At 44.6% G+C, this 26,973-nt stretch overlaps 1 protein-coding gene across 38 annotated transcripts in view; it reads left to right on the forward strand.

The window, feature by feature from the left end:
• CLASP2 (cytoplasmic linker associated protein 2) overlaps positions 1 to 26,973 on the forward strand; it is a 1,832,463-nt gene that overhangs the window by 1,074,089 nt on the left and 731,401 nt on the right. For 28 of the 38 annotated variants that reach the window (XM_085607571.1, XM_085607579.1, XM_085607573.1 and 25 more), the window contains one exon: positions 3,865 to 3,888. The exons of the other annotated variants lie outside the window; for them this stretch is intronic. In XM_085607571.1, the coding sequence (XP_085463697.1) occupies positions 3,865 to 3,888 (24 nt within the window). The remainder of the gene's footprint in view (positions 1 to 3,864; positions 3,889 to 26,973) is intronic. 38 annotated transcript variants of the gene reach the window in all.

Here is a 26,973-nt window from a genome sequence, read left to right on the forward strand (position 1 = left end):
TGGTGGTAAACAGAACAGTGGCTAGATGTTACAGGCCAGCACAAGGGGACCTGGCCTTTCTTACAATCCACCCATCGTAGAAATGTCTTGTGGCACAAGCTTCCTCAACCACCAAACTCAACCCGGGTTCTTGACTACCCACCCGCCAGACCACATCCAAAAACTAAATGGGTTAAATATGTTCTTGACAGGCAGCCTGGCATTGCTTCCAACTGAGCAAACTGTCTTCTAAACCTATGTATCCCTGCCTTGTGGAAAGTAGAAGCCATTATTATTACCAACCTTCCAGACATCTAAGAGATAATTTTGCGCAGGTTGTCAGGAATGGCCAGGACATGTCCAGATAGATCAGAGCAGATTCTGTGGTCAGTGCTACGGATTCCTCAGTATTTCTGCACTGTCATGCCTGACTGCGATCTACATGTTTCTCATGAGATCTCCACACCACACTGATGGATATGCCATTTAAATGCAGTTTTGGATCGATTGAAGGCTGGGATAACCACTGCCATGTCTCTCCGACTTAAGTCCCTGCCAAAGAATTTCCAGCTGTTTTGGAACCCTAGGAGGTTTTTTAAGGGGGTTGGTACAGTCCAACAGCTGCAGCCTTGATGCCGGCACCAATGTCATCAATGCCGGATATCAGACTCTGAAGCTAAGCCCCTATCCATTAACCTTTTATAATATGCCCATTCTAACCAATAAACTTAACACTAGGTGATTGTTGTGATGAAGCGGACCTATATTAAGACCTTCAGGATGCCATTGATCTTGACCCATAGACACTGGGTTATACTCCGCATACCAAGCTGTGGGTGCTTAAGACTCAACAGTCTATGTAGTAAATAAAGGCAACTGTTTTAACAGGTTCTCAATCCTGCACAGACCAGCCAAGACCCATATCTACCCTTCAATGAGGCCCTAATTGATGTTCTTGATGGGATCTTAGGCAAAACGGGGATCTTTCCCTTTAGTAAATAATTTAGTGGTGAGAAAACATAGGCCTGCCCCTGGAGACCCTTACTTTCTACTGTAGCACTACACCCCTGAGAAGTTGGTAGTCCCAGTATCCTCCAGCCACCTAAACCCTAATTAGTTTAGTGTCCAAACGAATGGCACATTTGCAAAATGTGTGTTTTCTTGTACCAGTCTTGCTTTAAGGTCCAATAATTCCTACAAATTCCTCAGAGATCCGGCCCACCTCCCTGTTATGAAGGATTGCCTTAATCCCAATTTATAGGGTTCCAAGTTAGATTGCTGCACCACACTGCTGTAATTTATGGAATCTTTCCTTGTTACCCCAAATTCACTTCCAGAGTGGTGATGAATCTAGATTCCCCTACCAGTGCTGGAGAGGTATATTTGAAGTTTTTGGATCCAGTCTGTCACCTGGGATATTTAAGAGATTAGTTTGTAGGTAGGTAAGAGTATCCACAAGAAAGATCGTTACCAAAGGTAAGTAATGTTTTCTTTTTTTAAACATTCTTACAGTACTGAGATTAAAGGCATGCTCAAAACAAATTATTTCCATGGAATTTCCTTTTTCACACTGACTGTATGCTGAACATGTCAGTGATGCTGACAAAGGAGATAAAATGTAATGATGGAAGAACCAAAATACCTCACCCTGATAGAAACAGGCCTAGGTTACAAATGTTGTTTTTTGTGATCCACCACCCAGCAAGCTGCAAAGCGTGAATTAAACAAGTTGCAACCACTTGGGGGAGATACTGAAAAGGTTTTCTAAGTTAGCAACTAGTCCCTGACTTCCTTTCGTTAGAGAGGAGAAACCCTATTGCCCTTATAAATACAAGATTGTTCAATGGTACGCTGGTAGTGGGAAACCAAGTCAGTGGGGTGTAGATAATCTTGGTTCTTGGAAGGGTGACAAGTGTGAAACAAGTATCTAGAAAGAGCATACATGATTTATAAAACTAAGAGTCATGGTGGTTAATAGAGATCAGAAAGTAATCATGGATAAAGAGTTTGAGAGACACCAAAGTAAGCTGTAGGGGCCTACGCCCTTACTGGGCAAAATCTAATTTTGAGCTCACCATATAAAACCTTGAAAGGATAGAACCCAGAACAGCAGCCTGACCCAGGAATACTAGAGCACAAAATAAGTGCCTAATTGAAGCAAGGACTAGTACAGAGTACCTTAGTTTATTTAGAATACGGTCTCTACTGTAAATTGAACCTTGGGAAATGAAAAACAGCTGTGCTTAGCAACCAATAAGTTGAATCCCAGACTCTTGTTTGAACCCTTCGGATATATAGAAAGGGATATGTTTGTTTAACTTTTACATTTATAAAGTATTCAAAACTCGGAAGTATACGTTTTTATCTCCAGACTTCAGAAGGCTGGCTGCTTAAATGATAACTTTACCCTCCCTCTTTATATTGTTTTTTTGGAGACAATGACACCTGGATAGATCTCCAGTGATTATGTAATTCCAAATGCTAGAAGCCAGAAACTGATGCAAACTGCATCATGTTACTTAGTGCCTCATAAAAAATGGAGAGAAGTGTGTACCTGCCTTTAGGCTCCAAATACTGTTCTAAAATCTGAATATTTTGACTTTTTGATAATTTCATTATAAGGTTTACTTTATTCCAGCCCGACCTTTGCCTCCGGGACCAATCTAATCAAACTCTTTCTAAAGTCGCCTTCCTCCTCAAGTCCCTCACTAAACTGAAAATCTCCATTTGAGTATTATCTTACCCTGAAGAACAAAGAGTGTCAGCTACTTCTAAGTAGAAGACTAGCTCAGCAGTGAAACCCAATAGAAGTAAGGTCCCCTGTCTGTTCAAATCACTCTTTAAACTTGCACATCCTATGGGCTGATTTTGTTACTTAGAATGAATATGAGGGCTAGCTAGCTAGAAGTGGCCATGGTAGTTAGGGGGCATAGATTACTGACTGCAGTTAAGCAGAAAAGCTATGAAGAAAATTAATTTTCAGGGGTGACTTGCATGAACTTCAGAGACTGTTACCATCAAAGTGACAAGAAACTCAGGAGGTTTTTAAAATAAGCATGAGCGATTGTGATTAATTTTATGTGCATACTGCTCTCCCTTTTGCCCATTTATAGTAAAGTGACCAGAAGCCCATCAAGCGTATTACAAACTAGTTGGTCATTTTCTATGCACCGTTAGTTAAACTAACTAGCTTTTTTTTTTACCACTGTAAGTCTATTTAATGCAGCTGATTCAAAATGCAGCCAAGCCATTCTTCACAGCATTCGTTAATGAGAGAGTTAAAATTCACTAAAAATACTGTGGATTCTAGAAATGCTAGATTTGTGGGTGGGCCTTGTAGTTTGTTGAGTAAATCTGTGGTGTCATGTTGACAAATGCCTTATTAACCTTCCCAAAAAATGACTGGAAACATTGTTTATTATGTGCATGAACCAAACAAGTAGGTTTAATGGATCTCAATGTAGTGGAAGAATGCAGTTGGTATCTAGAGTATCCCACACAAAGTGAAATGAAGGATATGGGTGCTGAAGATAACAGAAAATATTACAAAAACACTTGACCAGTTGTACATTGACATGTCTCCCACAGCACATCCCATAATGTGTCATTTTTTTTTTTTTTCCTAAATGTGCTCTGCAGGGCCATATATTGGAAATCTGGCCATACTATCTTTTTCCTCTAAAGAACAGCTTTGACGAGCTGTTCTATAACCACAAATCATCTGTCTGAACCACTATAGTGCATGTTTGTCGTTTTTTTGTCTGTTTGTCCTGTTTGTTATAAATATTTACACACTTGTTTTCTTGATTGATTATTTTTGTGCTGTGAACACCTTTAGTCTAACATGAAAGTCTTTCCTATTCTCTACCTGCTCTAACTCCAAAGAGGATGCTTCAGACAAGATGGATGGTAAGAACATCTTTCCTGTCTTTTCATAACCCAAGTGGCATGCTTTGTACATGGGTTAATTTCCAGGTGACACTTTCCTATTGGTGCTGCTTATGCTGTCCACTAGAATCTGTGTGTGTGTGTGTGTGTGTGTGTGTGTGTGTGTGTGTGTGTGTGTGTGTGTGTGTGTGTGTGTGTGTGTGTGTGTGTGTGTGTGTGTGTGTGTGTGTGTGTGTGTGTGTGTGTGTGTGTGTGTGTGTGTGTGTGTGTGTGTGTGTGTGATCGATCGATCGATCGATCGATCGATCAAAATGAGCGTTTGGTTAAGCTTTGTTCATGTTTTATGCCCACTACCATGTATTGTGACAGATTTTTCATCTGCGCTGCATTTGCTGACCAAATGATCATTGGAGCTTTGCCAGTTTGTAATGTATTCTGTCAAAATATTGTCTTAAACAGCACACTGACATTCATGACAAGCAAATGCAGCTTCTAAATAATTTTTAATTCTGAATATTCTAAAAAAAAAACCTTATACAGCGCCGTTGCTAGCTAGTTGTGCCACTGCTTTTTGCACTGTGATTGGAAATGTGTTTGTCAAACGTGAATATCTCCAGAAGGGTGCCTCAAGTTGACTACTTATTACAGTATAAAAATAGACTCAAATATAACAAAGAGGTGGGGGAGTGAAATGGGAAGTGGACCAGAAAGGTCTGTGAATAGAAAATGCATATTATAATCATAAGCAAAAAAGGAATCTGAAAAAAACATGCAATAATAAGAAAAAGATATGTTCGAGGCATATGAGCTGCAGATTACACACTGTGCATAGATCGCCATCTGGTGTTGGGCCCGGATGTTTGCAGTTGTTTTTTCTCTTGGAAAGTCTTTGGAAGTCACGAGGTATGTGACTCCTCCTTTGGATCGTATTGCGCATGGGCTTAGGCTCCATCCTCAGATAGTTTTTTTCCGCCATCGGGCTTGGATGTGATCTTTGCGCTCCGGTTCCGAATAGTTTCCAGTTCTTCTATCGACGCGCAATCCTCACCCCAATTCGCGGTATTGTTTTCGATCGCGATCTCCACACTCTGCGCGGCTCTCATCGATCAAGACCTTCGATTCCAGTCGTCGACGATGGCCTTCGGGCCTACCCAAGCTCCGGTCCTGGCTAATGGAAAGGACTCCCTTCAAGAAGTGCCCTCGATGTGGGTCCAAATTCCCCCACACCGACCTTCACGAAGTACGTAACCTTTGCTTCTCCCCTGAACATGAGGCTCGAGACTGTCCGGTGTGCAAGTCCTTCAGGTCCTAGAAAACCATTCGAGACCGAAGGGCACGAAGAGCTATGGCACACTCGTCGACGACGATTCCAGATGACATCTTCGGGGAAGGCGTTGACGCTCCAGAAGGACAACACACTGACGAGGGCCTCGTCAGCGCCTCCGAAGCCGACGTTCAGATGTGGAGGACATCACTCCGGCACAGAGGGTCGTGAGTACCGAAGTCCCCCCACAACACCCTCGACGGCACCGAAAAAGGCTTCGGTCACGCCTTCGCCTCCAGACCTAGGCAAGACCAAAGACACCGCATCTTCGGGACCGGTAAAGAAGCCTATTAAGCCTTCCGGCAGCTCAGGCTCGAGCCAGCCCACCGTCGGTGCCGAGAAACACTCCTCCGCACCGACGCCGAAAAAGAAAATGACCTCCTCCTCGGCGCCGAGCTCCATACCGAAACACTCGGCGCCGAAAACCAGCTCCAGCTCCTCGGTACCGACACCATCCCTGGAACCGAGCAAAAAACACAAGGACACCGATATCTCGAAGCCGAAAACAGTCTCGGCACTGAGTAAACAGACAGCCCTTTCCAGGCCGCATAGTTCCAAACAGCAGACTAGCGCAGACTCTAAAACAAGAAAACCGATGGCCCGATGCCTTCGGCGCCGACGGACAAACCACCCTCGGAAGAACTTTTTACACCTGATCCATTGCAAAAGACATTGATCCAGGACCCCAAAACCGGACATTTGATGCTCAGCATCAGAAAGAGACAGCTGGAAAAGCTTGCCCCAGCTCCACCTCCTAAGAGGAAGGATTCTGCTACCTCCCCTTTCAGAATGCCTTCACCACCTCCTCCACCCCCTCCACCTTCCCCTCCTTCCCCCCACCCCTCCCCCCCACCTCATCATTCCCCCACACACTCTCCGGATGATGATAATGATGATGTCTATGATGACATAGGGGACGTACCCCATGACCTACCTACAGGGGACCCCACTCCCACAGGCTCCCCAGACCCATGGGACGACTATAACATCCCTGACATTCCTAACGTCCCACAAGATGATCTCTACCCTTCGAGACCATCCCCACCAGAAGACTCATTAGGGTTCAACCACTGCACACTATCACGGGGTGGATCTCCATACCGACCCCGTGGAGGAGGACTTCCTTCTCGATACTTTTGACACCACGCATAGGGCCACCTCCATACTGCCCATGCTCAAAGGAGTTATTAAACACGTGCCGGAGGTCTTTAAAGACCCAGTCAGAGCCAGGGTCATTAACCCGCGCATAGACAAAAAATATAAAGCCGCCACTACAGATCCCGACCTACATCAGAGGGCCAGCACCACTAGATTCCCTAGTAGTGTCTACAGCAAGAAAGAGGGCAAATTCCCAAGCGTCAAACGAAGCACCACCACCTGACAAAGAGTTAAAACTCTTGGACGCATCGGACAAGCGCACTGCATCCCAAGCTGTCAACATAGGGCGCATCGCTAATACTCAAGTGCTACTGGCAAGATACAACAGGGTCCAATATGACGAAATAGAAGCCATAATGCAACACCTCCCTGACAAATATAAAAATGGGGCAAATGAGTTAATTAAAGAGGGCAAAACCATTACCAATACCTCCATCCGCTGTGCCCTAGATGCAGCTGACACTGCCTCCAGAGCCATTAATACCAGAACCCTCCTCCGTCGCCATGCCTGGCTATGGATCTCAGGTTTTAAACCAAAAGTGCAAGCTTCCATCCTGAACCACCCCTTTGACCAGGAACATCTGTTCGGCCCAAAAGTGGATGAGGCCCTAGAAAAAATGAAAAAAGGCACCGATACGGCGAAGTCTATGGGAGCCTCACAATCACACCCTCCCAGGCGCTCCTTTCACCGCTCTTCCTTTCGGAGCACATCCAGAGGCTACTCCTCTGACACCGCTTCCACTTCATATAAGGCCCCTACCCAATCCACCTTTACAAGGGGTTACCAAAGAGGCGGCTACAGAGACAACAAAAATAAAGGCAGAGGCAAGACAAACTCCGCCTGCTCTGCCTCCGCACCTACCCAATGACTCCCCTCCACTCCCCCCAGACCATCCCACTCCGGTCGGGGGCAGACTCCACAATTTCCTTCCTGTCTTGACTACCATCACCTCAGACAAATGGGTAACACAAATAATTCGGTCAGGCTACTGCCTAGAACTAATATCTACCCCCCCCAAACATTCCACCAAGACAACGCCCAATGTCACAGGAACATCTAACACTACTAAAGCAGGAGGTAATCTCCCTCCTACAAAAGGGGGCGATAGAACGGGTTCCTACCAACCAACAGAATATGGGGGTCTACTCCCTATATTTTCTCATACCAAAAAGGGACGACTCTAGGGCCCATCCTAGACCTCAGGCCCCTAAACTGATACATACACTCAGACCATTTTCACATGGTAACACTTCAGCAGGTACTTCCACTGCTCTCCTACAACGATTTCCTGACCACTTTAGACCTCAAAGACACCTATTTCCACATTCCTGTTCACAACGCTCACAGGAAGTTCCTCAGATTTGTAGTGGGCGGCCAACACTCCCAATTCAAAGTACTCCCATTTGGAGTCACGACAGCACTATGAGTATTCACCAAGTGCCTAGCAGTAGTGGCAGCACACCTGCGGAGACAACACATCCATGTCTTCCCATACCTAGACGACTGGCTAATAAAAGCCAGTTCATACAACCAGTGTGTACAACACACACACGCCCCTATCCAGCTACTTCACCAACTGGGCTTCACGGTAAACCACGCAAAGTCCCATCTCCAACCGTCCCACTTAAAACAATATCTGGGTGCCACTATAGACACCTCAAGAGCGCTAGCCTACCCCAGTCCAGCCAGGATAGCAAGCATTCAAGCTCTATGCGCAGAATTTCAGCCACAACACTCTCTTCCAGCTCGAGTGTTCATGCAACTAATAGGAATGATGGCCTCTTGCATATTCATAGTACCTCACGCAGGACTCCAGATGCGTCCTCTCCAAGAGTGCTTAGCGCGCCAATGGAGCCAGGCCCAGGGTCAATTAACAGATCTTTTGTTTTTAGACGGTCGTACCCATCGCTCTCTGCATTGGTGGACCACCAAAAACCTTACCAAGGGGCGACCTTCCTGGACCCGGTTCCTCAGGTAGTACTGATAACGGATGCATCGCTCTCCGGCTGGGGAGCTCACCTATTACATCACACCATGCAGGCCAGATGGACACCTCAACAAAAGTTACTCCACATCAACCATCTGGAGTTACTAGCCATATTTTATAGCCCTAAAATCTTTTCAAACACAGATATCAGGCAAATCAGTCCTAGTCCGCACAGACAACATGACAGCCATGTACTTTATACAAAAACAAGGCGGCACACAGTCTACACAGCTCTCTCAGCTAGCACAAAGCATATGGAAATGGGCCATACCCACAAAATCTTTCTCCTAGCCCAGCATGTCCCAGGAGTCCAAAACACTATGGCAGATCTGTTCAGCAGACAAACACAACAACTCCACGAGTGGGAACTCCACCTGCAAGTTCTTCACCCGTACTTTCAAATGTGGGGGCATCCACTGATAGACCTCTTCGCCACCCACGAAAACGCCAAATGCCCAAGCTTCGCTGCCAGATATCCACACCCATTGTCCAAAGGCAATGCGATATGGATGAACTGGTCAGGCAGATTTGGATACGCTTTTCCGCCTCTCCCACTCATTCCATTAGTGGTGCGCAAACTACAACACTCCCTCACACTAATCCTAGTAGCTCCAACTTGGGCCAGACAACCGTGGTACACCACACTGCTGGAACTATCTGTAGTACCGCACCAAAAGTTACACCACTCTCCACACCTCTTAACCCAGAACCATGGAGAGATCAGGCACCCGGACCCAGCTCAGCTCAACCTTGCGATCTGGCTCCTGAAATCCTAGAATTCGGTTATCTAAATCTTCCCCCTGACTGCATGAACGTCATTAAAGAAGCTAGGCGACCCACCACTAGAGCGTGCTACGCAGCCAAGTGGAAACGTTTTGTTGTATATTGTAACAACAATACCATCATTCCCCTAGATGTGTCAATTCAACACATCATAGGCTATTTACCACACCTACAAAGATGCAATCTAGCCTATACATCCATTAGACTACACCTTGCAGCCATAGCAGCTTATCTACAAAACAGGCAACATCTATCACTTTTTAGAGTACCTGCCATTAAAGTCTTCATGGAAGGCCTGAAAAGAATAATTCCCCCCAGAGTGCCACCCTCACCTGTGTGGAACCTAAATATCGTTCTCATCAGACTAATGGGACTCCCTTTGAACCTCTACACAAATGTGAAATTCAATTCCTAACATGGAAAACCGCCTTTCTTGTAGCCATCACTTCCCTCAGAAGGGTCAGTGAGATACAAGCACTTACCATTCAAGAACCTTTTCTCCAAATGCACCATAACAAAATTGTTCTCCGTACTAACCCAAAATTCCTCCCTAAAGTCATTTCTCCTTTTCACCTAAACCAATCTGTAGAACTACCAGTATTCTTCTCGCAACCACATAACGTTGCAGAAAGATCTCTTCACACATTAGATGTCAAACGAGCCTTACTCTACTACATCGAGAGAACACAACCTTTTCGTAAGACCAAACAACTGTTTGTCTCTTTCTCACCACCACACAAAGGCAACCCCATCTCCAAGTCGGGGATAGCTAGGTGGATTGTCAAATGCATTCAGATTTGCTACCACAAAGGAAAACGAACGCTATCCGTTCCCCCTAAAGCCCACTCTACACGTAAAATAGGGGCTTCAATGGCATTTCTAGGGAACATCCCTTTAGATGATATCTGCAGAGCAGCTACATGGTCAACACCGCACACTTTCACTAAACACTATTGTGTAGATGTGCAAACTAAGCAACAGGCTAGTGTGGGCCAGGCTGTACTCAAAACATTAATTCAAACCACTGCAACAGATACGGGTGGTCGCCGCTAAGGATGGGTACTGCTATATAATCTATGCACAGTGTGTAATCTGCAGCTCATATGCCTCGAACGGCAAATGCTACTTACCAGTATGCATCTGTTCTTGGCATGTAGATCTGCAGATCTACACACGCCCACCCGCCTCCCCGGCTACCTTTATCTGTTCCAGTTTATCTTATTTAGATACAACACACATGGGCATCTTCACTGTTATTACTACACTCCATCTTTCCCTGCTGGCGAAAAACAATCTGAGGATGGAGCCGAAGCCCATGCGCAATACGATCCAAAGGAGGAGTCACATACCTCGTGCCTTCCAAAGACTTTCCAAGAGGAAAAACAACTGCAAACATCCGGGCCCAACACCAGATGGCGATCTGTGCACAGTGTGTAGATCTGCAGCTGTACATGCCAAGAACAGATGCTTACTGGTTAGTAGCATTTGCCTGGTCTAATCTGACAACAGACTATTGTACTGGCTAATCCAGGAGTAGAGTTCACAAAATCCGGACGGCCCAAGTTGGAGTTGTTTTGATGGATACTTCTACATGCACATTCCTCACCTCTTGAATATCCCAGTCACCAGACTGGATCTGCTTACCTTCAACATCTTTTCCACACCGGTAGGGTGCGCTGGCACCATGTCGGTGCAGTATACTATGCTGTGGTACACTGAACCATAAAGTGCCCAACCTGGCGCCCTGATGTCTGTTATTGTTTTCCCACACACTTTGATCCAGAATACACACTCTTGCTGTGAGAAATGTTCTCATTCAAAAGTCTTCAAGCAAAATTGATGCAGTGCTAGGGAAGTCTCCTCACAAATGTTTGTTTCAAGCACTGTATTAATTGTGAGGGTTAGCTCTGGATCACGGACTCCCATGACATTAGTTTGTGGTGCCTGGGATCCGAGCATGACACAAGGTTGTGTGCCTCTTTCCTCAGGCCTTTAAGGAAAGAAAAGGAGGGTAAGATTTTCATAGCTGGGGTGCATGATGATATTCGAGATCAATTAAATTTCTGGCCTAGTTCCAAGTGCCATTCCTCCCAGGTCATCAAAGGAGAATTGCCACAAACACTAAAAAAGAATAAGCAACATCCTGGTTTCCCAACTATTTCAGCAATTGGACTCCATTCTAAAGTCCATGTTGTTCTTGGCACCACCACGGAGCTGCACGTCTGGTATAGTCCCTGAAATGGGGAGTCCAACCAACTGAAAATCCTTTGCAGCTTCGGACACCATCTCTGTCTTTTACCCTGCCAAGTCCAAAAGAGACCAAAGGGTAAAGTCTATATTGGAGGCCATATGGGATCCAATTTGGTTGGAGAAACAACATAGACCTTGTAATTCATACTTGAGTACACTTATAGACACAATGCTGATGTCGAGGGACTCCTTTGTGTCGGCCAGATGGTTCGTGATGTATAAACCTATACACTAGAAGATGCTTTCTCCCCATTCATGGGGTGGGTCTACTTTTAGGGCTTGCCAGTAGGGTGGTTGCCAGATGTCGGATATGTTTAGTGCATCCTCCCCGAAATCCTTTCTGCGATACAGGGCAGAATTCTGTTTATCGGAAAACGAATGTCTGTTATGCTCAGCTCCGTCACTGGTTGCTGAATCCCAAGGTCCGACAAGCAGTCATAAGGGTTCAATATCGGTTCAAAATTATATTTCCTTAATTTATTTGCACTAGGGCTATTATTTCTAATCTGTACCATTTCCTGCCCTCCCACAAGATCCCACAGGGCCGGGAAACAAAACCAGTCATAAGAGCGCTTAATAGAAATACAGGTTACGCAGAAGCAGTAGGAAAGGCAGGGGTGTGACATCCACTCATCTTCCACATCTATTCAAGGCTGAGAAATACATTATAGAGTCAGGTTTGGGTGACCTTACACCTCTTCTCACTGACACCAAATTTATCCCACTGCTAGTCCTAACTGTTGGAGAAGGTGTGGGGTGATTGGAGATGCACTGCACATTTGGTGGCTCTGTCCCAAATTAAACCATTTGGGGAAAATGTTGCAGACACATTGAGGGGGATATTATGGTTCCTGCTGCCTTTTTCACCAAAAGTGCTGCTGATAAGGTTGAAGGCCCCTTCAGTTGATTCCATGTTGAAGGATGGGTGACATAAGCTGTTACAGTGCTTAGGTGCCACCAACCTAACTATTGAAGATAACTGGAAAAAAGCAGAGACTCCACTTAGTCAGTGGTTCCACAGATGCTGGTCCCTCCTTTCTATGGAGAGGCTCTTTAGTAACATGCCTCTGATACCAGTTCCACCTGGCCTTTCCACAGACTAGCCTTTGTTAAAGTCACAGGAAGTTATGCAGAGGTCAAGGAGGGAGGCTGAATGCCTTAAGGTGCACAGAAATTTAGGAAAAAACAGGAGAAGGAAGCAATGTTGATGCACAGTGTAAGACATCGTTGGATAAGATTCTGATCCCATTGACATGCCTGAAATGGTCCATCATGATACAGATGACAGCAGTGAGGCAGCTAATGTACTGTCTCCCCTGTCCTCTAACACTGCTGACTGTTTAGCTTTAAGGAATGTGACTGGCCTGGGCACGTCTCTGGTGACTGAGATGGAGTTCCCTTCTGGGCCTCCCCCTCCTCAGGTGGCTTGTTTACACTCCTTGCCTTTTAATTAGGCCTGTTTGTGTCCACTGATGTCCGCATGGGCAAAACCCTGTTCTTCTCTGGCTATCAGTAGATTGATGGCTAGAGGGTACAGACCTACCCCAAAGGGACCTTGCATTCCTCTGAGACCACCTATTCCCAGAGAGCTTGGTGATGCAGTCCTCATGCTGTTTGAAGCAGTTTCAATCACTTTCCCTACAGACTCGACGGGTAGGGATTCGAAGAAACCGAAGGCTGTAGGTTAAAAGGTCTTTTGAGTGGGTAGTTTAGCCCTAAGGTCGCTAAGTGTCACATGCCTGCTAGGTAGAGCTACTGACAACTTGTGGGAAATGCCCTCTATGGTTTTATTTCACCTACCAGATCACCTCAAGGAGCATTTTGCCTAGGTTGCGCGGAACAGGCATATCCGTCCAAATTTATTAGTAAAGTTTATCTGGACAAAGCTCTCTATTACAAAAGCTGTGGGCCTTTATTGTTCAGCACATCTGGTTCAGGTCGTTGGGATTCATAAATGATGTCCAGTCAACCTTGCTGATTCTTCCTGTAGAATGAGCCAAGTTGTTTTGTGACAAAGTGGACTCTGCCTTAGAAATATTTCAAGCAAGCAGATCTACAGCACTTTCTCTTGGCATTCATTCTCCTCAAAAGGATTGTAGTCAATACCGAATGTTTTGGGGCTTCTTTAAGCCTGGATGGCCACAACCTTAGACTGGTGATTTCTTCAAATTGTAGAAAGGGGGTATGCCCAGCAATTCCAGCTGACCCTTTCTGAAATCTCTTCCCTGCAGTCCTGTTGCAGAAAGGAAATGGAATTGATGTTTCAATAGTAAATTTGGTGTGAATGCTATTCTTTCTACTTCTTGGTTCCCATCAGGAATGGCTGTCTTTGAACAGTTCTAGACCTTCAGATTTTGAATTTCTCCTTCCGCAAGGAGAAGTTCATGAGGATGTCACTGGTTCAGGTTTTGCTGGTTCTGGAAGCAGAAGACTGAATGGTGGCCCTTGATTTGCAGGATGTGTATTTTGCCATACTGATTCCGCAGTCTCACAGGGCTTACTTACATTAAGTAGTAGGGTCCGCTGACTACCAGTTAATAGTTCTCCCGTTCAGACTGACCACAGCATCTCAACTCTTCACAAAGTTGATGGTGGTGGTAGCAGCACACTTAAGGAAGTCGAGAATAACAGTGTTTCCACACCTGGACGACTGGCTACGCAAAGCCAGTTCACCACTGATAATCTCCTGTTTTTTCATCTAGTCTACAAAAAGTTCAGTTGGGTGAAAAGAATTCCATTTATACCATAACAATTAAATGAAACAACTTTTTTTTGGTCTGAATATAGAACTGGACACACCACAATGATACCTCACATCATATATATATTTCATTTAGAAAGTATGGTTGTCATACACAACATGAACAAAAACAAATGGCTTATCGGTGACTGGTGTGACATATAGTGATATATGATGTGACAATGGTAGAATGGCTAACATTACATAAATGCATAAATAACAAAACAATGAAGGATCTTTGTCCAAATCTAAAGTTAAAAAATAATCCGTCATATCAACTATTCACGGTTACAGTGACTAAGAACATGAGTATATAGTACATAGACGTTTCGACCCTGGTGTATGTATTACTGAAAGGGCATCACGTAGGGACTTAAAGGACGAAGTGAACCACATTGAGACAGCTTGAATAAGAAATGGGCGGGGGGAGTTGAATCAGTGGGGTGTGTCTGCACAATTAATATTACATAAAGTTGTGTTAAATCCGAAATCGGGAGCTCCTCCAATCCTGGATGGAGTCCAGAGTAAGAATTGGATCAGGTCACCAAAAAATAAAAATTGAGTGTGAGTGAGTGAAAGAGAGATTTTTTTTTTTTCCCTGAGGCAAATGAGCTGTAGTTCACATGCTTTGCATACTCCTGCCATCTAGTGTTGGGTCCGGATGTTGCAAGTTGTTTTTCTTCAAAGAGGTCTTTTCCAGTCAGGAGGTAGGTGACTCCTCCTTTTGGTGATAGTGCTCATGGGCATCGACTACATTGTTTTATTCCGCCATCAAGTTCAGACGGTAATTGCTGCGCTCCGGTTCCCGGTGCCACCAGCGGCGGAGCGGAGGTCACGTGCAAATCGCGCCAGGAGGCACATTTAAACCGCGATAAGGGCGGCGGAGCGGGGGGACTCACCATAACTCTTACGCCGCCACCGCCAGGAGTCATTGGCAGCTACTTACAGCCTCGCAGCAGCAAGAACTACGGGACCACAATTCCCGGTGCCACCAGCGGCGGAGCGGAGGTCACGTGCAAATCGCGCCAGGAGGCGCATTTAAACCGCGATAAGGGCCGCTACGCGGGACGCGCGCGGGCGTGCGCCGGGCTAAGCCCGGGCAAAGGGCGGGCCCTCTGTGGCCCTCAGAGGACCGATTGAGGCCGGGACGGGCCCCTCCACTAAACCGTAAGACTTTGGATTGTTTTTAATTGAGTGGTTAATAAGTCTCACTAGGTATATTGACACATGTCGGCGTCGCCGCTCTTGTGAAAGTTTAATTGAAGTTTTAGGCCTCTTAGGGGCATAATAAAACATGGCCAAAGTGATAGCAGGAGGTAAATCAGCGCCTATCTCAACGTTGGATAACTACTTAGTTAAAGTTGTCACCAAAATTAACAGTGATAGACGTAAATCACTAGGTCATGGTTCAAATTCTTTGCCTGCTGGTCCTTTGTTGAATGATATAGACATCGCACTCTCTACTTCACCCCATGTCACAAATTGTGAAAATGAAAAGAATGATTTAACACCTTTGGATGATCACATTCCTAGGGATCAGGATCTATTTGAAGTTAATAGAGATTTAACAACTGACGTTAATGAGACTGTAGAAGACTCTCCGGAACGGCCATCCCAGAGAATGTTAAGATCCCGTAAACGGACTCATATCAAACAGGGTCCCACACGAAGCAATCTTAAGAAGACGGGCTCTGTGCCAACCACTCAGGCCACTAAGGATACAGCCACTATTAATCATCCTATGGCTAAGTTAGATTCTGATCAACTTGAATCCCTGTTAGGCCTCGTAGAGTCTAAAATCTTGAAAATTGTTGAACCCCTAGTTACCAAAATTGGCGAACTAACTGTCGAGATTGAAGGTCTACGTAATCTCTTGGCAAATAAGACCATTTCTTCTGAGAACCCGACCAAAGCCGCGGAGGACCTACCAGTCTCTGTTGGTATCATGAAGCACTCAAAGAATACTCTAAATAGCACAGCCCCACCGGTGACTGTTCCATCAGTAAATGAGAAGATTACCTTTCCCTCTGGCAGTTGCCCAAGCAAAAATGATGCAATATTAAGTACACACCTGGGAGGTGCAAAACCAGATCTCCCCCCTGATTGTGCCCCTTTTGTCATTGTGTTAAAAAATGTTCCTCCTTTGAAGGATGTTGCCCAGAATTTCTCCTCTGAAACCCATGAATCTCTTAAAAATAAATCAGTATCGTGGCTAAATAGGAATTTTGGCTTTCCAGTACATTTATCCCATTTGATTTTAACCGCGAGAAGAGTTTCCTGGGTTGGGCGATCACGCAAGACTATAAAGGGGGATTGTGTATTAATAAATTTTAGTAATCCCCATATAGTGCACAACATCCTATCAAAAGCCACCTTGCTTCCTTACACAGGCGAGGGTATCACCCTCCATTCATTGGGCCATTTTTATAAAGAACAGAAAATACTACCCCACAGTGTTCTATGGGAGCCCAGAGCAAGTCATCCTGAAAGCCAGTTTCCTCAGGGACTTGCCATTTCAAATCGCTTTCAGGCCCTGAGTAACTTAGACTCTAATGATTGACTGCATTATGGGGGCACTTTAAGACTTAGTATGGAGAACTTGCCCGCTGTGGAGGGTGAGGTCATGGTACCAGGTGGTTCTGTATCAACCATATGTGGAGAGGACACACAAAATGTCATGCCTGCATTGGGGACTGTCAATGATGAAAGAGTGGATGCAACTGTCAGTATCCCACAATTGCCCCTTGGCTCAAGCGTCCTTAGTTGGAACATAGCTGGATTAAACAACAAAGTGCATGACCCTATCTGGAGGGACACTCTATTAGGTCATGAAATTATTGGCCTGCAAGAAACTTGGGACACTGAAAACACCTTTCTACTTGATGGTTTTTGTGCCTTTTGGTCACCAGCGGTTGCCTCAAATAGGGGAAGGGCTAAAGGCGGTCTTTTGACCCTTATTGCATTAACTATTGATGGCAAATATAGCAAAGTAGAAACGGGTTCACCTTACTGTTTAGCAGTCGAAATTAATTCCAAATTAAATGGGATCTGGCTTATAGTAAATTTTTATAATTCGTTTATTCAGAATATGCCTAATGAACACTTATGCAGTCTATCTGATTTCTTACAAATGTATAATGAACTTTGTAAAAATCCGTATTCGGTTATTGTGCTTGGCGATTTTAATGTTCATCTATGTTTTAAAGATTGTTTTATATGGGACAGTTTAGGTCCTCAAGATCAAGGTAACTCCCATTTTGAACATACACCACAGGGGATTCTTTTAGACGAGCTTCTAGTTGGGAATCATTTAGTTTATCCCGCAAATGATATAAATGACACCCCGACTTTTAAAGGAAGCGGAATAGGTTCCACCATTGACTACATTTTTGTTACATCAAATTTAGTTGGAAATGTAAGTCACTATAAGGTTAATTGGTCTACTTTTAGCGACCATAATCCTGTCCAGTTAACTCTTATTGATGATCTTAAAAAAGGAATAGCGGATAAACCGACTGTCAGTTTACTGGACATAAGGCCGACAGACCAAATGCGACGCCTGAAATGGTGTCAGTTGGTCCCAGAAGATTTTACCAAAAATTTGTGGGAGTTGGTTGGGGACGAATTACTTCTGTGTTCACAAGATGGGATATGTAGTGATGCAGTGTTGACAGGTTATCAAAAAATCTGCTGTCAGGTGAACAGTGATCTTAAAAAAGTATGTAAGGATAATCCCAAAGTCGGGGAGAAATGGTTTGATCACAGCTGCTCACTCTCCCAACGGAAGCTTATGTCAGCTCTTAAAGCGGTCCCACCGGACAGAGCGGAAATTGCCATCTGTAGGAAGGCCTACAAATTGGCTCAGAAGAAACGTAAAACTGAAATCAGGGAAAATGCATGGAATGATTTACTGTCCACTGATGTCATTAATAATAGTGCGAAATTTTGGTCTATTATAAATAAACCTTTTTTTAATGGTAAAAGCAACACTGAGCTCGAATGTGGCATCCAAGAGGATGCCTGGTATGCTCATTTTAAACAGGTTTATGATGGAGATGGTTTAAGGGCGGGGCCCTTATTTAATTCTGATAATTACACGTTGACCTTCACAGAAATAGAGGTGACAAATGCCATTTTACAAATGACAAGTAATAAGGCCCCGGGACCCGATGGAGTCCCGGCTGACCTTTTTAAATCAGATATTAAACTCTGGTCTAAAATTCTTTTTAATGTTTTTATAAATGCATGTCAAAAGGGCCTCCCATCAACATGGGCAAAATCGGTGATCGTCCCTATTTTCAAAAAGGGGGATAGAGGCGACCCGAGCTGCTATCGACCAATTTCTCTTATAGACTCCTCAGTGAAAGTCCTGGGGAGAGTTGTTCTTGCCCAACTAAATGGTTGGCTAGAGGAATCTGGAAAACTCTCTATGGTCCAGTATGGATTTAGGAAAGGGATGGGTACCATAGACCAATGTTTAAACTTACAACTCTTAATTGGTAAATACACGGTGGCCAAAAAAGGAACCTTATTGGTTGCCTTTATGGACCTGTCTTCGGCCTTTGACCGTGTTAATAGATCAAAACTATGGCCCATGCTCCTAGATCTTGGTGTTGATAAAGAGATTGTTTATTTTTTAGCGGACCTACATAGAGAGTTAATAGCCACAGTTCGTTATGACCAAAAGGGAAACTGTACCAAAGATATACCCATATCTTATGGGGTTAGGCAGGGGTGCATTTTGGCACCTCTCCTTTTTACTTTATATATAAATGATCTGGACACTACCCTTGTCGCCTCATGCAAAGATATCCCCCATGCGGGGAAATATTCAGTCCCTGCCCTTTTATATGCTGACGATGCTGCCTTAATCGCCAGAACGGGAGTGGGCCTTCAGCTTCTGTTAAATTCTTTCGCTGATTTTATGAAGGATTTGGACTTATCTGTAAATTTTGTAAAATCTCATGTCATGGTCATTGGCCCTAAATCTGCCAAATCCAAAACTTTTTCTTGTGGGGGCCATCAATTATCGAGAGTCTCTTCTTTTCCTTATCTGGGCGTCCTCTTTGATGATCGAGACTCCGGGGTAACCCAGATACAGGCAAAAAAGATTGTGTTTTCAAGAGCTACAGTAGGAGTCCTGGGTTTTGCAAGAAAACTGGGAGCCAGACCATTGAAGGCTCTTATCCAAGTTTACAAGGCCAAGTGTCTATCCATAGCCTTGTACGGAGCTGAGGTTTGGGGCATTAAAAATGCTAAAAGCATTCAGACTGTCGAGGATAGATTTTTAAAAAATCTCCTCTCAGTACCAATTTGCACGGCTAATTATATCGTCCACCAGGAACTAGGAATTGGTTACCTTGAAGACAGCATTGCCCTGGCCCCGATCCTGAAATGGATTAGCATCTGGCTTAACCCGGATTTACACTTGAACCACACCATTTTGAGAGATTGTCTCTCGCTCGATTATGGCTCGTATATACCATGGTTGAAATACATTCGGACCCTGGCCAAAAATCTCGGGAGACCAGAGCTGTATCTTTCCCCCGAGACTTTGGTAAAAGGCGACATCAACTGGTGCAAAGAAAGTTATAGTTGCATATCCTCTTTGGCAAGGGAAGAGAAGGAGCTGGTTAAGGGTTCCGTTAGGAGCCACCAGCTCTGTAAAACAACACCTCTCATGGAACCCTATCTGGGATATGTAACAAACCCAAATCATCGTTTTCTTTTAACCAGATTTAGGTTGAATCAACTATACTCTTTGATCGGAGCTAAGACAGATTGGAAAAGGGTGTTAGACCCTAGCCCTTGTTCCTGTGATAATTTCTCCCCCCAGGACATTATACACCTTTTTTTCTTTTGTGAGCACTTTATTGACATCAGGAAACGTTTCTTAATCCCAATTTTAAAAGATAAAGGCTTTGTCCAAGTGAGACCTGCTTTTTTGTATCTACAGCTTTTAAATAATGTTTGGGAAACCTTTAATATTGCAAGTTTTTTAACTGTGGTAATTCGTACTCTGAAGAAATGAACTGTACCCTTTTTAATGTTGGTATTGTGTTATTAATGAAATCTCTGTTTTTAATATGTATTTATTGTAGTATGCTTTTATGGTTTGCACTAAACCGAATAAAGACTTTTTGACTGACTGACTGACTGACTGACTGACTTGACTGACTGGATACTTCTACATGCACATTCCTCACCTCTTGAATATCCCAGTCACCAGACTGGATCTGCTTACCTTCAACATCTTTTCCACACCGGTAGGGTGCGCTGGCACCATGTCGGTGCAGTATACTATGCTGTGGTACACTGAACCATAAAGTGCCCAACCTGGCGCCCTGATGTCTGTTATTGTTTTCCCACACACTTTGATCCAGAATACACACTCTTGCTGTGAGAAATGTTCTCATGCAAAAGTCTTCAAGCAAAATTGATGCAGTGCTAGGGAAGTCTCCTCACAAATGTTTGTTTCAAGCACTGTATTAATTGTGAGGGTTAGCTCTGGATCACGGACTCCCATGACATTAGTTTGTGGTGCCTGGGATCCGAGCATGACACAAGGTTGTGTGCCTCTTTCCTCAGGCCTTTAAGGAAAGAAAAGGAGGGTAAGATTTTCATAGCTGGGGTGCATGATGATATTCGAGATCAATTAAATTTCTGGCCTAGTTCCAAGTGCCATTCCTCCCAGGTCATCAAAGGAGAATTGCCACAAACACTAAAAAAGAATAAGCAACATCCTGGTTTCCCAACTATTTCAGCAATTGGACTCCATTCTAAAGTCCATGTTGTTCTTGGCACCACCACGGAGCTGCACGTCTGGTATAGTCCCTGAAATGGGGAGTCCAACCAACTGAAAATCCTTTGCAGCTTCGGACACCATCTCTGTCTTTTACCCTGCCAAGTCCAAAAGAGACCAAAGGGTAAAGTCTATATTGGAGGCCATATGGGATCCAATTTGGTTGGAGAAACAACATAGACCTTGTAATTCATACTTGAGTACACTTATAGACACAATGCTGATGTCGAGGGACTCCTTTGTGTCGGCCAGATGGTTCGTGATGTATAAACCTATACACTAGAAGATGCTTTCTCCCCATTCATGGGGTGGGTCTACTTTTAGGGCTTGCCAGTAGGGTGGTTGCCAGATGTCGGATATGTTTAGTGCATCCTCCCCGAAATCCTTTCTGCGATACAGGGCAGAATTCTGTTTATCGGAAAACGAATGTCTGTTATGCTCAGCTCCGTCACTGGTTGCTGAATCCCAAGGTCCGACAAGCAGTCATAAGGGTTCAATATCGGTTCAAAATTATATTTCCTTAATTTATTTGCACTAGGGCTATTATTTCTAATCTGTACCATTTCCTGCCCTCCCACAAGATCCCACAGGGCCGGGAAACAAAACCAGTCATAAGAGCGCTTAATAGAAATACAGGTTACGCAGAAGCAGTAGGAAAGGCAGGGGTGTGACATCCACTCATCTTCCACATCTATTCAAGGCTGAGAAATACATTATAGAGTCAGGTTTGGGTGACCTTACACCTCTTCTCACTGACACCAAATTTATCCCACTGCTAGTCCTAACTGTTGGAGAAGGTGTGGGGTGATTGGAGATGCACTGCACATTTGGTGGCTCTGTCCCAAATTAAACCATTTGGGGAAAATGTTGCAGACACATTGAGGGGGATATTATGGTTCCTGCTGCCTTTTTCACCAAAAGTGCTGCTGATAAGGTTGAAGGCCCCTCGAGTTGATTCCATGTTGAAGGATGGGTGACATAAGCTGTTACAGTGCTTAGGTGCCACCAACCTAACTATTGAAGATAACTGGAAAAAAGCAGAGACTCCACTTAGTCAGTGGTTCCACAGATGCTGGTCCCTCCTTTCTATGGAGAGGCTCTTTAGTAACATGCCTCTGATACCAGTTCCACCTGGCCTTTCCACAGACTAGCCTTTGTTAAAGTCACAGGAAGTTATGCAGAGGTCAAGGAGGGAGGCTGAATGCCTTAAGGTGCACAGAAATTTAGGAAAAAACAGGAAAAGGAAGCAATGTTGATGCACAGTGTAAGACATCGTTGGATAAGATTCTGATCCCATTGACATGCCTGAAATGGTCCATCATGATACAGATGACAGCAGTGAGGCAGCTAATGTACTGTCTCCCCTGTCCTCTAACACTGCTGACTGTTTAGCTTTAAGGAATGTGACTGGCCTGGGCACGTCTCTGGTGACTGAGATGGAGTTCCCTTCTGGGCCTCCCCCTCCTCAGGTGGCTTGTTTACACTCCTTGCCTTTTAATTAGGCCTGTTTGTGTCCACTGATGTCCGCATGGGCAAAACCCTGTTCTTCTCTGGCTATCAGTAGATTGATGGCTAGAGGGTACAGACCTACCCCAAAGGGACCTTGCATTCCTCTGAGACCACCTATTCCCAGAGAGCTTGGTGATGCAGTCCTCATGCTGTTTGAAGCAGTTTCAATCACTTTCCCTACAGACTCGACGGGTAGGGATTCGAAGAAACCGAAGGCTGTAGGTTAAAAGGTCTTTTGAGTGGGTAGTTTAGCCCTAAGGTCGCTAAGTGTCACATGCCTGCTAGGTAGAGCTACTGACAACTTGTGGGAAATGCCCTCTATGGTTTTATTTCACCTACCAGATCACCTCAAGGAGCATTTTGCCTAGGTTGCGCGGAACAGGCATATCCGTCCAAATTTATTAGTAAAGTTTATCTGGACAAAGCTCTCTATTACAAAAGCTGTGGGCCTTTATTGTTCAGCACATCTGGTTCAGGTCGTTGGGATTCATAAATGATGTCCAGTCAACCTTGCTGATTCTTCCTGTAGAATGAGCCAAGTTGTTTTGTGACAAAGTGGACTCTGCCTTAGAAATATTTCAAGCAAGCAGATCTACAGCACTTTCTCTTGGCATTCATTCTCCTCAAAAGGATTGTAGTCAATACCGAATGTTTTGGGGCTTCTTTAAGCCTGGATGGCCACAACCTTAGACTGGTGATTTCTTCAAATTGTAGAAAGGGGGTATGCCCAGCAATTCCAGCTGACCCTTTCTGAAATCTCTTCCCTGCAGTCCTGTTGCAGAAAGGAATTGGAATTGATGTTTCAATAGTAAATTTGGTGTGAATGCTATTCTTTCTACTTCTTGGTTCCCATCAGGAATGGCTGTCTTTGAACAGTTCTAGACCTTCAGATTTTGAATTTCTCCTTCCGCAAGGAGAAGTTCATGAGGATGTCACTGGTTCAGGTTTTGCTGGTTCTGGAAGCAGAAGACTGAATGGTGGCCCTTGATTTGCAGGATGTGTATTTTGCCATACTGATTCCGCAGTCTCACAGGGCTTACTTACATTAAGTAGTAGGGTCCGCTGACTACCAGTTAATAGTTCTCCCGTTCAGACTGACCACAGCATCTCAACTCTTCACAAAGTTGATGGTGGTGGTAGCAGCACACTTAAGGAAGTCGAGAATAACAGTGTTTCCACACCTGGACGACTGGCTACGCAAAGCCAGTTCACCACTGATAATCTCCTGTTTTTTCATCTAGTCTACAAAAAGTTCAGTTGGGTGAAAAGAATTCCATTTATACCATAACAATTAAATGAAACAACTTTTTTTTGGTCTGAATATAGAACTGGACACACCACAATGATACCTCACATCATATATATATTTCATTTAGAAAGTATGGTTGTCATACACAACATGAACAAAAACAAATGGCTTATCGGTGACTGGTGTGACATATAGTGATATATGATGTGACAATGGTAGAATGGCTAACATTACATAAATGCATAAATAACAAAACAATGAAGGATCTTTGTCCAAATCTAAAGTTAAAAAATAATCCGTCATATCAACTATTCACGGTTACAGTGACTAAGAACATGAGTATATAGTACATAGACGTTTCGACCCTGGTGTATGTATAACTGAAAGGGCATCACGTAGGGACTTAAAGGACGAAGTGAACCACATTGAGACAGCTTGAATAAGAAATGGGCGGGGGGAGTTGAATCAGTGGGGTGTGTCTGCACAATTAATATTACATAAAGTTGTGTTAAATCCGAAATCGGGAGCTCCTCCAATCCTGGATGGAGTCCAGAGTAAGAATTGGATCAGGTCACCAAAAAATAAAAATTGAGTGCGAGTGAGTGAAAGAGAGATTTTTTTTTTTTCCCTGAGGCAAATGAGCTGTAGTTCACATGCTTTGCATACTCCTGCCATCTAGTGTTGGGTCCGGATGTTGCAAGTTGTTTTTCTTCAAAGAAGTCTTTTCCAGTCAGGAGGTAGGTGACTCCTCCTTTTGGTGATAGTGCTCATGGGCATCGACTACATTGTTTTATTCCGCCATCAAGTTCAGACGTGAATTGCTGCGCTCCGGTTCGACTCCGGTTCCCCTCAGTGCGCAATACACTCACCCTCAACGGTATTGTTTTCGATCGCGTTATTCCATTCTCCGCGTATCATATTTACTGAAAATCCCTCTTTCGATCGGGTAGCTTGTGGAAAAGGCCATCTGGCTTACCCGCGTCGGTTCGCCTCGCAGTACATAGAACGGGCTCCATTTAAATTCTGCCATCGGTGACACGCTCATGCTCAAGGATATGATCAGATGCGTGGATGACATTTTTAATGATCCTGTCAGGGCACATATTCTCACCCCTAGGGTAGACGAGAAATATAAGCCGACACCATCAGATCCAGCGTACATAAGGGGCAGTTACCATTGGATTCCTTGGTAGTTTCCAATGCACGCAAAAGGGCCAATTCCCAAACCACAGGAGATGCTCCACCTCGACAAAGAATCTAAGTTGCTAGACGCTAAGTGGAAAAGAGTAGCCTCCCAGGCTGCAAACTTTTGCCGCATCTCCAATACCCAAGCACTTTTAGCTAGGTACGTCAACGGCGCATTGGGATGAAATGGAGCAGTTGCTCCAGTTTCTACCGAATGAGCACAAGTCCAAGGCGCAAGACCTAGTGCGGGAGGGACAGCTCATATCTAATAATTCAATCAGGTGCACCCTAGTTATTGCGGACACTGCGGCCAGAGCTGTTAACATCAGCATACTTTTAAGAAGGGATGCATGGTTACGCATTTCAGGTTTTAAACCAGAGGTTCAAACTTCTATCATGAACACATCATTTGATAAGGAACACCTCTTTGGCCCTGTGGTAGATTCATCATTAGAAAAAATGAAGCAGGACGTGGTTCCTTTCGGCGCTCCTATCGCAGAAGGTCCAAGAATACCTCCTCAGACAATGCCTCTACCACCTATAAAGGCAACAATCAACCCTCTTCCTCTAAGGGTTTCTTCAGAGGGGGTTACAAAGGCAACAATGGCAAGCGTAGAGGTAGAGGTTCCAACACATGCACCTTCCCCTCCAATACCAAACAGTGACTTGCCTACACCCCCCCCCCCTCCCTCCCCCCCGACCATTTAACACCTGTCAGGGGGCGCCTTTCACATTTCCTACCAGTCTGGCAGTCGATAACTACAGACAAATGGGTACTGGAAATTATTCGTTCTGGTTATTGCCTGGAGTTTACCAACAATCCTTCAAACATTCCTCCACGTTCACACAAACTGTCACCAGATCACTTACACCGTCTCAAACAAGAGATTCAGTCTTTCCTTTTAAAAGGGGCTATGGAGCCCATACCACTACAATACCACGGGACGGGCTTACACTCCTTTTACTTTCTCATACCCAAAAAGGACAGTTCTCTCAGACCAATCTTGGACCTCAGAGAATTAAATCCTTACATACAGTCAGACCATTTTCACATGGTAATATTTCAACAAGTGCTTCCACTCCTGCAACCGGGCAACTTTGTCTACTCTAGACTTGAAGGACGCCTACTTCCATATTGCAATAAATCCCGCTCATCCCAAATTTCTCAGATTTGTGATAGTGGACCAACATTATCAGTTCAAGGTACTCCCCTTCTGAGTCACAACTGCTTCCAGAGTCTTTACAAAGTGTCTGGCAGTAGTCGCAGCTCATCTGAGAAGACAACACATTCATTTCTTCCCCTACTTGGACGACTGTCTCATCAAAGCCAGTACCTATCCAAAGTGTCTCCAACATACTCACAGGACACCGCAGTTACTGCACCAACTGGGGCTCACAGACAATGTATTGAAATCGAATCTCTTTAATCTTCCAACACTCAAAATTACCTGGGAGCCACTTTAGATACTCAAAAGGCTCTGGCCTTTACCAATGCAGCCAGAATTCGCAACATTCAAGCTCTAGTTCTCCAGTTTCAGTCCAGTCACTTGCTTCCAGCTAGAGTGTATATGGAACTGCTGGGAATGATGGCATCTTGCATCAAGATCATCCCCATGCCAGGCTTCACAAGCGTCCCCTACAGGAATGCTTAGCAAGTCAGTGGAACCAATCGCAGGGTCTGTTAACCGATCTAGTGATGGTAAGCGGCTGTACTCCTCGCTCTCTGCAGTGGTGGAACACACAAAATGTATCAAAAGGACGGCCCTTCATAGACCCAGTTCCACAGACAATGCAAACAGCGGACCCGTCCCTCCCTTTAACACCGCACAGTGCAAGGCCTGGGGAGTCAACAGCAAGAAACTCCCCACCTAAACCATCTAGAGCTGCTAGCAGTGTTTCTAGCGCTCAAAACATTTCAGACTCACCTGGTCGGCAAAGCTGTCCTAGTTTGTACTGACAATATGAGAGCTATGTATTACATACAAAAACAGGGGGGGGGACACACTCTCTCCAACTCTCGCACTTGGCCCGAGACATTTGGAGGTGGGCCATTCACCTCAAAACGTATCTCCTAGCGGAACACCTCCCAGAAGTGAACAGTCGGATTACTGATCTTCT

The sequence above is a fragment of the Triturus cristatus genome, chromosome 5_2, assembly GCF_964204655.1.
Source record: "Triturus cristatus chromosome 5_2, aTriCri1.1, whole genome shotgun sequence".
Classification (NCBI taxonomy): Eukaryota; Metazoa; Chordata; class Amphibia; order Caudata; family Salamandridae; genus Triturus; species Triturus cristatus.